Source organism: Cyrtonyx montezumae, unplaced genomic scaffold, assembly GCF_038088225.1.
Source record: "Cyrtonyx montezumae isolate F1298 unplaced genomic scaffold, pur_monq_1.0 scaffold_3, whole genome shotgun sequence".
Lineage (NCBI taxonomy): Eukaryota > Metazoa > Chordata > Aves > Galliformes > Odontophoridae > Cyrtonyx > Cyrtonyx montezumae.
Genome location: NW_027072034.1, coordinates 65,999,384 through 66,013,841, shown reverse-complemented (window position 1 = coordinate 66,013,841; position 14,458 = coordinate 65,999,384). Strand labels below are relative to the sequence as shown.

Below are 14,458 nucleotides of genomic sequence, written 5' to 3'. Positions count from 1 at the left end.
GTTGAGCAGCTTTCAGCCTGCAGTCTCTGAGTTCCAGTTGTTCCTGGAATATTTTCTTTGTTCTGTTTTGTCTGTGGAAGAGCCTGAGGTGGAATTGGATGGAGAATGTGGTTTAAACTTCTGTAGAGTTTCACAGGCAGAGGAATGGAGATGTTGGTTGTCTAGGTTCTCTCCTTCCTTCCACTATTACTTCTGTTACACTGCTGAGTAAAAATATACCTGATTCTTCCAAGTTCAAACATCCCGTGATCCTTTCATACAAGAGATTCCTTTTCTTGCTTTTTGTTTTTCAATGTGGCCCCAATTTTCACCTGTTACTGCTCTGGTTTTTCAGACTTCCATTATATTTAGTATACAATCTGAAATTTATTTTATGAAGTATTGAAAAGCCTTAATGATGATGGCTTTAATTTTGACTCCTAACAGGATTTATTGAAAATAAAGCATGCAGAATAGAAGTGCTGAGTCATGAACCTTTGTGCTGTTTCTAGGTTCAGAAGGATGTAAAGCTGTGAAATTGCTTAGGTGTATTGTGTACTTGTGCATTTAAGCAGGAACTTCAGAACTGTAACCATATTAGGAAAACTTGGCTGTTCCTTTGTGTCCTAACAGGATTTTTTTTTCTTGAACGTGTAACAGAGGAGTGGTTGAATGGCATTTCTTATTATGTGCCAAGACACAAGTATGAGATGAGTTATTCTGGAAGCATCTCAGATCATTCTTATCAGTCTTCTGAATTACAGTCATGTTCTGAATTTGTTGCTTCAAATGAGTAAACATTTTCTAACTGCAGGCTGGTAATGCTATGATGAGTTGTTGATTTAAAGTGTTGACTTAACCCAAGTGTGCATAAGCTCTTAGGTTAGGTTGACTTTCTAGATCAAACAGTACAAAAACTGTTTTCCATCTTCCACGTTAGAGCAAAGCCTTCTAGAAAAACAAAGCATGACAGCTTAAAACTGGTTTTCAGCAGTTCGAAATGTTGAATTGTTGACCATTTATGAATAAATATGTTTTCTGAGCTACTTTCCAAAGCTTTTAAGATCTATGATTGAGTATCTCTGTGACTGAAAATTCTGAGCTTTTTCCTGAATCCACTGTGCAAGTAGAGTTGTTCTGCACAAATTCAGCCATGAGATTTGCCTTTTCTTACTTAAATGGATTTTTCTGAAGAACATGTGGATTTCCAGGAAAGCTTTCGATTGTGCCAAATTATCAGTGCAGAGGGGAAAGAAGCAACATCAAGATTATGCTCTGGGGGATTTCCTCATTTTGTAAGGTCTTTTTCTGTAAAAGGTGGAAGACAGTACATAGGGCTGCAAATTGCCTAGGAGGCAAATATACTTAAAATTCTCTTTTATTTTTAACACTGATTTTCTACATTGCAAGTAAAACGTAATTTCATTTGCAAATGCAAATAAATATAGCAGTTGATTTCATTTTAGTTTAAGCATTATTCTTAGCATATAGTTATTGTTGTATTATGTTTGCTGAATGTTTTACTGATATGTGATGTATGCATCAGTTTTAACATAGGTCAGATGACCACATTTAATACTTGCCATTAGTCACTATTCCAATAAACAGGATTTATTACTTACCATGAACAAGGCATGAACAAATGGAGTAGCAAGCAGCCCCAGTGTAAGTTACAGGGATGTGCTGGGTGGGAAGGAGCGCAGAACATAAAGCAGAACAGTCAGTGCAGTGGCAACAAACAATCCTGTTCATATACTTCATTTATCAAAAGATTAGGTTTAAGAATATGAACGACAAAGTTAAGTATATTGTTGTATAGAAAAGGTGAAGAAGACCTTAAAGATAAGAGAGAAGCAGTGCTGCTGAACTAGTGGTGTAGAGTTCAAAAGTCTTGAGGTTTGGAGAGAAGTGAATTTATAGCTAGTGAAGTTGCTTGTGTTTTTGCAGTATGACACTGATGTTCAGTCTTCAGTCTGCAGAAGCGATAAATCACTAATAAGCTTAAGTGCAATAGCATTTTATTTCTGAACCCTTCTGAACCTGAGCTAATGTGTGCAGGGGTTAGCATGTATTCCATGTTGTTCTGCATTTTCTTTGACATAGGTTATCAGCATGAGTGAGAAAGTTAACCGTAATCATATCCAGTTGACCCCACTAATAACTAGCTCTATGTACAGTAAAGCACCAAAAATTATTTACAAAGTGAAGCAAGGATGCAAGCCTAATTTGTCATATTGTCTGAGGCAACCTATTCAGAATAATGCATTTAGCGACATAGGCAGAACTCTTTTCTACTGTTTACTTTTAGAACAATGATACTGTATTCATTCTTGATGATTGCTCTATGCTTGCTATACAGAGGGAAGGTACACACGGTCTCTGCTTTGTGGCTTTAAAATCTGAATAAATATAAAATCAGAAATGCACAAAAGGCCCAAGATAACTAAATGTTATCTTAATGAATATTTTAGTGTGTTAATGAGTATGTAAATTTTTAGCTAAAATATGATTCTGCATAAGTTAAGTGCTATTGCCTGATCTGAACTGCCACAAGTCCATGGGGCCAGATGGGATCCACCCAAGGGTGCTGGCAGAGGTGATTGCCGAGCCACTTTCTGCCATCTATCAGCATTCCTGGTTATCTGGAGAGGTCCCACAAGATTGGAGGCTTGCCGATGTGACTCCCATCTACAAGAAAGGCCGTAAGGAAGACCCGGGGAACTACAGGCCTGTCAGCCTGACCTCGGTACCAGGGAAAGTTATGGAACAGATGATCTTGAGGGAAATCACACGACACGTGCATGGCAACAAGAGGATCAGACCCAGCCAGCACGGGTTCACAAAGGGCAGGTCGTGCTTGTCCAACCTCATCTCCTTCTATGACTGGGTGACCAGACAGGTAGATGAGGGAAAGGCTGTTGATGTAGTCTACGTGGACTTCAGCAAGGCCTTCGACACGGTCTCCCACAGTATTCTCCTGAGGAAACTGGCAGCCCGTGGTGTGGACAGGTTCACTCTTCTCTGGGTGGAGAACTGGCTGGAGGGCCATGCCCAGAGGGTGGTGGTTAATGGAGTTAAGTCCAGCTGGCATCCTGTTACGAGTGGTGTCCCCCAAGGGTCAGTTTTGGGGCCCATCTTGTTTAATATCTTTATTGATGACCTAGACGAGGGAATTGAGTGTACCTTCAGTAAGTTTGCAGATGACACCAAGTTGGGAGGATGTGTCAAACTGCCTGAGGGAAGGGAGGCCCTTCAGAGGGATTTGGATAGGCTGAACAGCTGGGCTGAGCTCAATGGGATGAGGTTCAATAAGACCAAGTGCCGGGTCCTGCACTTTGGCCACAATAACCCCATGCAATGCTATAGGCTTGGGGCAGAATGGCTTGAAGAATGTAGAGAGGAAAAGGACCTGGGGGTGTTGGTTGATGCTCGGCTCAACATGAGCCGGCAGTGTGCCCAGGTGGCCAAGAAGGCCAACAGCATCCTGGCCTGTATTAGAAATAGTGTAGCCAGCAGGAGCAGGGAGGTGATCATCCCCCTGTACTCAGCTCTGGTGCGGCCGCACCTCGAGTACTGTGTTCAGTTTTGGGCCCCTCACTACAAGAAGGACATTGAGGCCCTGGAGCGTGTTCAGAGAAGGGCAACAAAACTGGTGAGGGGTCTGGAGCACAAGTCTTATGAGGAGCGGCTGAGGGAGCTGGGATTGTTTAGCCTGTTGAAGAGGAGGCTCAGAGGAGACCTTATTGCACTCTACCACTTCCTGAAGGGGGGTTGTGGTGAGGAGGGGCTGGGCCTCTTCTCCCTGATAAATAATGACAGGACGAGAGGGAATGGCCACAAGTTGCACCAGGGAAGATTTAGATTAGACCTGAGGAAACATTTTTTCTCTGAAAGAGTGGTCAGGCACTGGAATGGCCTGCCTAGGGAGGTGGTTGAGGCACCATCCCTAGCGCTGTTCAAGAAGCGTTTAGATGAGGTGCTAAGGGATTTGATTTAGTAGTTGGTTAGGGATAGTGAGAGGAGGATGGTTGGACTAGATGATCTTGTAGGTCCTTTCCAACCTTATGAACCTATGAAGCGGTTCATTATAGAATTCAGTATGAATGCATGCTTCTTTCCCTGTGCCAAAGACTTACTTTTTAAGCTGAATAAGACAACTTCTGATTTTTGATTTATAGCCAAAGTCCTTAATTTTCTTTGCCAAAATTCAAGTTTGTATTTTTCTCCTCTTAAATCTTAAGCCTTAATGCTAATTTGGACAAATTGCTTGCTAGTATTTGCTGCAGAAACACTGGTATTGCTGCTCTCACATACACTAATGGTGATATTCTTGTCCATTTTTAATCCAGTTCTCTTTAGTAAAAGGGAGCCTACAAAATAGTATGCCACAAGAATGGAAATTGCACAGATCTTTTTGATGCTGTTGTAAGAGAAACCTTAATGATGACCATATTTTACAAAAGTCAGTGCTGTCCCAGCTCTGTGCCTGTACGTACGTCCTATTTTGTTGGCTAAGCCTTTTTAGTAACCAAGGTATTTTCCTTTCTGTTGCTTAATGCATTAGGAAAAGTTTTGGTTATCTGCAGCTACTGTGACATTGGTCAGGTGTATTCATTCTATGTAAGTGTCATCAGTAATTTTCTGTGAAACAAAGATGTTTTTGGCATCCTGCAGATTGGTTTAGAATTAGTAGTCTGAATCTCTTCAATATGAGCTTCAGAGAATAATTTGAAGGTTCTTCCTTCTGACATTAATCTTTGTAATGAATAAAAAGATGACTGTTGTACTAGAAAGTTGGACGTTTCCATGTAAACTTTAGAAGGGTAATCAGTATTAAAAATTCATCAGCTCTTGCTCAAAAATTTTAGCTTTCTTGTCCTCTATGGTGGAAGCAAATATGAAATTCCTGATCAAGGAAAGCTATGTGTTAATTGCCCCAGAAATAGCTGGTTTTAGTGCCCCGTGCTTACAGATCTTATAAGAATCCATTAGAGAGTGTCTGTCCTAACCTGCATGCAACAACTTCAGTTTTCTTTTATCTACATGTAGAATTACTGTTTTCCTACTCCCCAAGTATGTTTGATGGCAGTACCTTTACTATTTTGGGTCTCTGTTGGCAGCTGTTAATGATCTGTATTGCATACTAAGCTGTTACGGATTTAATATGCTAATTTATATTCTTGCAATATTAATAAAACATCACAGTACTTGAATGTTAAGAATTAATCCATTATTATGCCAACCTGAATTCTATCAAGGTCCTTGTTTTGATAATCCTAGACTCTTAGAAAGGAAAAGGAGATAGGCAGGATTTTTTAAGTGCAACCAAGGCTGCTTATATTCTGAAACAGGTTGGACTCCATGTAACTAGGTTGTATATTATTCAGAAATGTGAATATTTTTGACATCTTATATTCTTGAAGCTTCAACTACCAAATTCACGTTGACGTGACAGAAAATATGTAGGTTGCTCTGAAAGCAATGCCTCCTATTTATTTTCATGGGAACTACAACATGAGATTCAAAGAGCACAGTAACACTATTTGATAGCACAAAATCTGTGCTACAAAACACTTCTTCAACATAGTCACCACCATTAGGAGGTCATTTGTGTGGATGAGCTGATATAGTTGCTCTTCGTTTTGTGCTGTGGCAGCTGTACGTGGCTGCCTGGATCTTGGCTTCTGTTTCATGTCACTGTTGCCACTGCTGAAACACGCCAACCACTGCCTCTCTGTGCTCATATCTGCTGTTTGGTCTCCATCAATATTCACCAAGTGTCAATGAGTATCAATAGGTGCATTTTTTCTGCATGGAGGGATTTACTGACACCTTTGCTTCATGCGTGTTTCCATGTTAGGTGCCATTCTGTCAAACTGCCCTTCTGCCGTTGTCTGTTGCATACAACAAAGTGTATCTGAATATTGATGGGAAGGTTCAACCTCTGTTGCCATGCAACCAACATCTGTCTCTGATGTTATGGACCAACGTAATAAAATAAGAGATGTTACTTTCAGAGCAGCCCTAGTACGTCTGCGTCACTACCTATACCAAGGCAGACACATTCGTTCTGCTACCATTCAGTACTGGTATTTGAAATCCTTGAACTAACCAAATAAATGATTTATTTTATTTTATTTTTTTGCTTGTTCTTGATTTTCATGGTAATTTTAACTGGTACTACTGTCTCCCACATCCATGTGCTTAGCTGTGGGAGAACGACTCTGAATAGTGAGTGAGGACTGAGTCAGAGGCCCAGAGAAATTCTGAACTTCGAAGGCTGTCAGAATCTGCCTGGACAAAATGCTGAGCAGTCTGCTCTGATCTCCCAGCTAGTCTGTGTTGTGATGTAACCCAGCAGCAGCTCAGCACCAACATGTGACCGTTCCCTCCTCCAGGATGGCATGGGGGAGAGAACTGGAAATGGAATGGTACTTATGAGATAAAAACTATTTGCTAAGACAGAGGAGGAAAGTGGAAACAAAATGCAATGATAAAAATATATGTGGGTCAGTGGCATTACCACCTGCTGAACGACACCTAATGCCAGCAGCACGAGGTCTCACCCTGCTGACCGATGCCCTCAGCCCCCTATCAGTGCTGCCTGTGGCCAGCTTCCCTCAGTGTTATGGCCTTCTGTGTGGCGCCACGTGGTATGGAATGGCCCCTGTCCTCATTCAGGCACTGTCTTAGCCCTACCCTGTGCCATTATGGCGGTGGCCTTTTCCTGCCGAGTGGCCTGGTCCAGCCCCACCTGTGCATCCATCATTCAGCAACAACCAAACCGTGTATGATGTCCAGGATGAAACCAGGACGTCTTGCTTAGAGCACAAGATTGTGCAGGATGATTTCCATGGGTGTATTTCAATCCTAACAATCCTGGAACAGCCTGCCCAGAAAAGCTATGAATTCCCCATCCCTGGAGATGTGCAAGGCCAGATAGAATGGGATCCTGGGCAGGCTAATCTGGTGAGTGGCAACCCTGCCCACAACAGCAAGATGGGGCTGAGTGGACTTTAAGGTTCCCTCCAACCAAAGCTGTTCTATGATTCTGTAATGCTGCTACAAGGAAGTTTTAGGTGAGCTCGTTTATGTCCCCTGAGGTTCTTCTCTGAAGTACTTACTGCACAAACACCAGTTGGTCTTGGGCATGCTAAGAAGAAGTAAAGAGAAATTTCCTGAAGTTGATAAAGCTTGGCATAAAAGCTATGACATGAGTCTGTCCTATTAGCATTGCGGACAGTTAATTACTGCGTGAGTGTTTTGCTGCTTCTCAGAACAAACATGCCCAGTGTAAGATGTAAGACTGGCTTCAATTTTTTTTAGAAAAGTTTAGTAACTCAGTACCTTTAAGAACTCCCCAGAGTAATTTTGTATGGAAAAAAGCTAAATGAAAAGATGCATCAAGCCTAAATGGTCCTCAACTGTTTGCTGAAAAAGGTTAGTTCGGTTTACTAGAGCTGCATGCTAAGAGTTCTGGGTTAAAGATATGTATGCCAAAAGCACATGGATCAAATGTCAGGCAAAAAAAGATAAACTTTTCTGTATGTACTTGGCACTTTGATAGCACTTGGGTTAGTCATGGAGAGAAATCAAGACACTATATTTCAGCAGCTGTTTTGTCTTGTACGTAAGACATTGCTATGTTTTGCTTGATGAAGAGCCCGTCAGTGGAATGCTGTTACACCATAAGACATAACTTCAATTAGTATGAACCTCTAGAATGCCACTTGAATTCAATGTTAACATTTCCTGTGCTTTGAGTAAGTAAACATAGGACTTGGTGTTTTGATCTTCCTTCTCTGTAAGGAAGGATAAAAGGGGAACCTGTATTCTGAACATTGAAATGGGAAGGAAAAAAGAAAAAGTTGCCTACTTGATTGTGTTGGCTTAGCAAGATCAGGATGGTCTTTCCTTCTGACTTTGGAGGTGCTCTATACTCTGATGTATGGGAAAATATAAAATTCAGAAAAAGCTTTTTTATGAGAAGAGTTGGGAATGCCGCAACTTCTCATAAATTCATTTTATTCCAAAATGTTTTAAATTCTTAGAATAGACCCAGTGGATCTTCATAAAGCCAGTCTCACTTTCTTCATTGTGGAATTGAAATCTGTGAAATCCACTGTGGCCTGTAACTTATGTCTTTACCTGTGTAGGACAAGTTGCACAATCAAAGTCAACTGCCAGGGTTGGAAAGTTCTGCCTTCCCAAAATAGAAAGCTAATAAGTGAAGAGGGCAAAAAAACCCAACAAAACAAACACAGAAAACAAACAAAAAAAACCCCCAACAATGTTATAGATTGTGTAAACAAAAATGATAACTAAAGTTGGATGAATAAGAGAGTCTTTCCGACATTAAGATAAATTAGATCCTTTTTGTAACCCTTTCTTCATCAAAATGCTGGTCTGTTGTAATGAAGTGATATTATTAAGCCTAAATCATTTTTAAGCAACTCACTTGAACTGAAGAAGTTTGTTCAGAAAAGCAAGAATGTAGTTACAAAGTGATGAGTATGTTAATTCTTTGCTACAGCTTTGAACATTTATTCTTGTGATCAAAAGTCTTGTTCTTGTACTCTCCTGGTTCCAGGCTCTGTACAGCAGTATTGTGTTCTTTGTAGGTGTGCCCATAGGAAACTTTTCTTGTCCTGTTGTTCATAAAATAACAGCAGTTCCTTGCCAGGTTGTCTAGCCTGGTTTCCTTACTCTAATGTGCAGTGTTCACATCCTTCAATAATGGAAAGAATTGACAGAATGCAAAAATTACTAATAATTGCAAGTGGATTTAGTTGTGTATACAAAGATAGCGCTACTCTTCATTGAGGAGGTAAATTATGCAGGAGCTACAAGACAAATTTAATGTGGCCCAAAAAGCTTTCATTTTGATTTGAAAATTAATAGCTGACTAATAAAATAATAAATAATTAATAATAAAATTATTGCTCTAGAAAAGTAATTTCTTCTACCTATCATATATTGTTCTTATTCCAGTTATATAATTGTTGAAAACAACTTTTTTTTTTTTGTAAAAAATAATTGTGTAGTATTGAAAATACGTTTCACAAAGTTAAGCTTTTTTAGAGTTTTCAGGAGTGCTTAAACACTTTTCTTCTTTTCCTCTTCAGTCACTATTTAACCTACTGGAGTTTCGAAGACTAGTTTTGAATTTCAATCCTCCTGCAAATGCTCAAGACTTGCCCCGAAACCAAAAGGTAAATTAGAAGCTGATTTCTCATAGTGGTTGATGAGGACATTTCTCTATTGTAATTGAACTTTTTTATTGCTCTGTAGCTTAAATTAGTACATTTTATAGATGTCAATTAACATTGCTTTGAGCTTTCTATTATGGGTCTTTCCTAAAACATGTTGGCTACGCAATATAGTAGTATTTTCTTAACATCCTGGCCTGTATGCTAAACAAATTCTACTGCTACTGAAACTAAATTTGTCAAATGGTCTTCTCTGATACAGCTGTGGTAACACTTATGCCAGTGCACATTTTTTATGTGAAAGTACTTTGTATGAACAAACGTGTTCTATTCTGATCCTCTTATGCTGCAGATACAGACATACTTTTGGATTACTCTGCATGATTTTGATCAGTGTAGTTTTACCAGTAATATTGGTACTGTTGGCCTGACTTTTTTTTTTTTTGTGAGGGATGTGTGCTAATTATTTGTAACTCAAGATCTGGCCTTTTCTAGTCTTCTAGTAAGGTGATTGCAAACATAAATTCTCCAATGTTCATTATGGTATTCATATAGCACTGGGGAGTAGAGAAGTTGGCTTAAGAGTTCTTGTAACCTTAGACTAATGTGGAGGAATGGGCATGAACTGAGGGACAAAATAGACCAAGTTATTTTCCTTTAGAGGATATCCTCTGAGGAAAGATGGATGGGAGCACAGTGAATTCTTTGTTAAATATTCTTTTGTAAGGAAGAAATAGGAAGAGGAAGTTGCTCTCTGTTATGTAAAAACATTTAGTATCCTAATTTTCAGCAATTCAGAGCAGTAAGTTTTTTGCATATCGAGTAATAAACTATTGTCTTTTGCCCATTTCTTTCAGATTTTATAAAGCGAGTGTGTTGACAGCTTTTAAAGTTGTTTGGCATTGGAGGATTGACTGGAATGTTCATTAGTAAAAAAAAAAAAAAAAAAAAGCCGCAATTTGAAAAGCAAAGAAAACAAATAGAGATAGTGTCCATTTTCTAAACCTTTAGGTATGCACCATAAAAGGGAAGCTGCATGTTCAGTCAGAACTGTATAATCTTCTCTTTCCACCTCCGCCCCCCTTTGCTTAAAGAGCAAGCTGTCACTTGTTTTCTTTAGGAAAAAAATCTTTGCATTAAATAATGAGATTTTGTGAAAACACAGCATTGATAGAATTAGGAAAACATCACAGGTAGATGAAGGATTGGTATATTCTAGTAAGAAGTATGGGATAAAATCATTCTTTGCTTCACCAAGGCAAGATCATGTGTAAGAGATGGTATGAATTTGATTATGACAAGCTGTTGTCTTTGAAAAATATCTTACTCAAGCATTGTCACTAGCATCTGTATGCATTTAGCAATTCCAAAGTGCCATTTCTTAGAAATTCTTGTAATGACAAACAATATTAAGGCTGCATGAAATTGAGACAACAAATCATAGGATTCATGTAGGAAGCTTGCTTGCTTGCAAGCCTACAACTGAGAATGTCTGGGAGCAGTTCATATCCTCTCCTGTGTTTAGACTTAACTTTGATTCCAGAGTGGAATTGCAATTAATTCATATACTTGTGTCTCTTATCTGAAGCTGAAAAAGGATTGTATTAACATTAAGATATTTTTGGGGGAGAAATAAAAGGAATAAAAAAGCCCTGAGATTTCTGTCTGCTTACTTGTTTTAACAGATATCTTGACTTACAGTGATAATTTTTTTTTTTTTGTGGGTAGTGGTGTTTTGTTCTCATTTTGTGCGTGCATGTGTGGTGTGTTCTTGTTTGTTCTTTTTCCCCGCCTAGTATTAAATACTGGGTGTAACTTGAACTAGTTATAATAAGCTCAGATTTTCAAGACCTTGCTTTGGATCTTGTTTTGATTCTTATTGATGGAAAGTTGAGTTTCATGCTAGGATTGTGATGTTGTCATGGTATAGAATTAAAGCCTGTAATTGCTCTTCAGTGCACAGTGAAGTGTTTCTGTCATTTATTAACAATATATTGAATTCAAACACTATTAATAATTTGGTGTGCAAAATTTTCTATCCAGAAATCATTGGTAAAAATTGTGGCTTAACAAATAAAACTAAAGCCACCACCACAAAAGCAACAAAATCCACATACATTTATTTCATCTGATTGAACTTTGCTTTTCTTGACTTTTAAACTTCAACATACACTTAAATTCTCCAATCAACTTTCCTTCCTTTGTTAAATTCATTCTTCTTCATTAGTATATCACTCAGCTTCTTCCTGTGGAACAAAATATGATTCTCTGTAGCTACTGCATCCTATATTCTCTCCCAGTACTCTTTATCTGTTCATGTGACAGCATGATGTTTTTTTTGCTGTTAAGAGGGAGGCTGTGTAAATATTTAGTGTCGAGTAGGTCTTCAAGAAATGATCAGTTACTACAGGAGAAGAGTTAATATGCTATGAAGGTTAGGACATCATTCCCTGTTTCACCATTATTTGGTATGCCAGTGTGCTGGCATGGTGATTGATAGTAATGAATGCTTGCTGTGTATTAAACATGTAGATTGTTTTAGAAGCATTTCTTAATCATGAATTGACCTAAATCAATGCATGAAGAAGTTGCTTATGTAGGCAAGATAGGTGAGGTGATAAGGTAGGCAACATCTTAGGTAATAACTTTCCGTTTAATTTTTATTTTGAAATTGAATTCAGCTTCTTTCTTGTTGCATGCAGAGTGTGCTTCAAAATCGAGTCCTTATTCTGTGTTGTATTTACTCATCAGTTCAAATATGCAACTCCTTGTCTTATGACCTGGCTAAATCTACTAGAAGATATTAGGCTTTGTTTAGTGAGAATCACTTCGTTGTGCATGTTCTGGTCAAGGATCGTGACAAATGCATTAAAAGAGCACTTTCAAAAAAATAAAAAACACCTACTTTTAGAAAACCTTTTTTAGACTTTAGTTATATTTATTGATTTTCTGAAATCGATACCCTTTTGTTCAGCTGAAAGCTACAATTATGCCTGAAACTCGGCCAAATCTGTGTGATGCAGTTGTGCTCCTTGTCAATGTACTTGCAATTTAATTTTAACAGAGATATCTAGAGTTCTGTGGCCAATTGTCTATACACATGAACACATGCACATGAACAGATAATAGGTAGTACAGAAGAATTTTGATTAAATGTAGGTAAAACTTGAAATTCTGATCATCTTTAGTAGATCACTCTGTGAAAATTGTAAAAAGTGAACCATTTCCTGTTTTGTAGTTGCAAATTGTTTTAATAATGTGAATGAAAGACTAAATTTTATTCTCAAATTATGAAAATTTATTGTGGAATTAGGGTGGTATTTGATAAAGCCTTTGACCTTTCCTGTGAGCATTGGTTGTAATTAGTGTTTTGCAGAGTGGACTAAAAAGGAAAAGGAAATTTGTTGAGATTTTACATGACTAGAAGTAGTTCTTAGGTATTATGCAGAATGTGTTCTAATTCCTCACTGCCATAGTATTTAAAGCTGAAATAAAGCCTTTATGTGCTAGAAGCTTTATGCATACTGGATTGACACGGGGATGACTAACCAAGTCTGTTCTTTGATAAGCATGTTTGTCATCAAGTAATTCCAGTTTGATGGGCATCTGACAACTGTGCTCTTTGTATGATACTTAGTTCTAAGTACAAGTGGATATTATGTGGGTTTTAGTTTCATGAGTGTGTCTACTACCTGCTGAGAACTAAGAGTGATAGCCAGTCTCACCATAAAGCCAGTGGATTATTCTATGTTGTGATGGATTGTGTTTCAGTTTACTTATTCTTCATTATACTGGCCTAATAGAAATAAGCATAGAGAATTTGGGCTTGTTGCCCTGAATGTGTAAGATTTAGAAGTAAGTAGGTTTTGGGATTAACAGATCTGTCAACTTGTTTACTCAGCCTTATTTTAAGCTAAATAGTCACATCTAGATGTGATTTCAAGAAGCTTTCCATTTCTGAAGTGTAGCTTTCTTTCCAGAAAACTACATTATTTTGTAAATAGGACATTATTTTGTAATAAGAACAAGAGGTCTTGGGCACAAACTGGAACAGGATGTTCCTGCAACACCAGGAAGCGTGTCTTTACTATGTAGGTGTCAGAGCTCTGGCAAGGTTTCCCAAAGAGTTATGGAGTTTTTTCCTTGTTGATTTTCATAAGCTGCCTGGGCACCATGCTCAGGATGACCCTGCTTGAGTTAGGGCTCGGAGCAGATGGACACAGAGATCCCTGCCAACCTCAACTATGCTGTTTTTCTGTGGTAAATCCGACGAGTAAAAGGCAGCACAACCTTGGTAGTGATGCAAGTAAGCTTATTTATTAGTATGACAATTGGCAAAAGGTATGCTTAATTCATTCACTAACACTTTTGTAAACTGTATTTTTGTTACGGCTTTATTAAATATTTTTAATTCTTCAAATACAGGAACATAGGAATTTGCCTTTCATGCGTGAATTGAGGTACCTGTTTGCACTTCTGGTTGGTTCAAAAAGAAAATATGTTGACCCATCTAGAGCAGTTGAAATTCTTAAAGATGCTTTTAAATCAAATGATTCTCAACAGGTAATTTATATGTATTTTTATTCAAAATTATGTATGCTCTTACCTGGTCATATAGCAATAGCATTTTGCTTTTTTGAGAAACGCTTTGTTTCTTCAAAAGCTTTGTTCTTCCTGCATGAGGTTATATGGTTAAGGTATTTAATTACAACAACATGCTGAATTTAGTGCCTGGTGAAAGTAATATTAGTCACCATTTGTTGGATACCAAAGGGTTTGAACAATAGGATTCATAAGATGCCTTTGAATTGCTATGGTATGAAAGCCGAGTCCAAGTAATAAGTATCACAAGACTCTGTAGAGGCTGAGGAACATGAGAACATTAATGTACTTTAAGTGCTGCACATAAAAAAAAAATAAAAAATAAACACAAAAACAAATCATGGCATAGTCTTAGGTGTTGTGTGACTTTGGAATTCTTGTAGAGGAGAATACTGCTATGCTGTAAGGTGACGCTTCATTGTATTTTGTAATATGTATGTGAATGTTTACTGATGGTTAAATATTTTCCAACAGCAAGATGTTAGTGAATTTACACACAAATTATTAGATTGGTTAGAAGATGCCTTCCAAATTAAAGCTGAAGAAGAGAGGTAAGATTTTTTTTCTAGCTCTGTGTATTGAACATTTAATTGAGGAAAAGATAAACCAAACGAAAATCTACTTTTAACTGTATGGCTGGAAAAGATCCAACCCTGTAGCTTGTATTA

At 38.1% G+C, this 14,458-nt stretch overlaps 1 protein-coding gene across 3 annotated transcripts in view; it reads left to right on the top strand.

Annotated features, from left to right (window-relative positions):
• The window catches only part of USP25 (ubiquitin specific peptidase 25), an 89,586-nt gene that overhangs the window by 40,209 nt on the left and 34,919 nt on the right, over nt 1-14,458 (top strand). For all 3 annotated transcript variants that reach the window (XM_065741850.1, XM_065741851.1, XM_065741852.1), the window contains exons 6-8: nt 9,105-9,191; nt 13,614-13,751; nt 14,265-14,341. In XM_065741850.1, the coding sequence (XP_065597922.1) occupies nt 9,105-9,191; nt 13,614-13,751; nt 14,265-14,341 (302 nt within the window). The remainder of the gene's footprint in view (nt 1-9,104; nt 9,192-13,613; nt 13,752-14,264; nt 14,342-14,458) is intronic.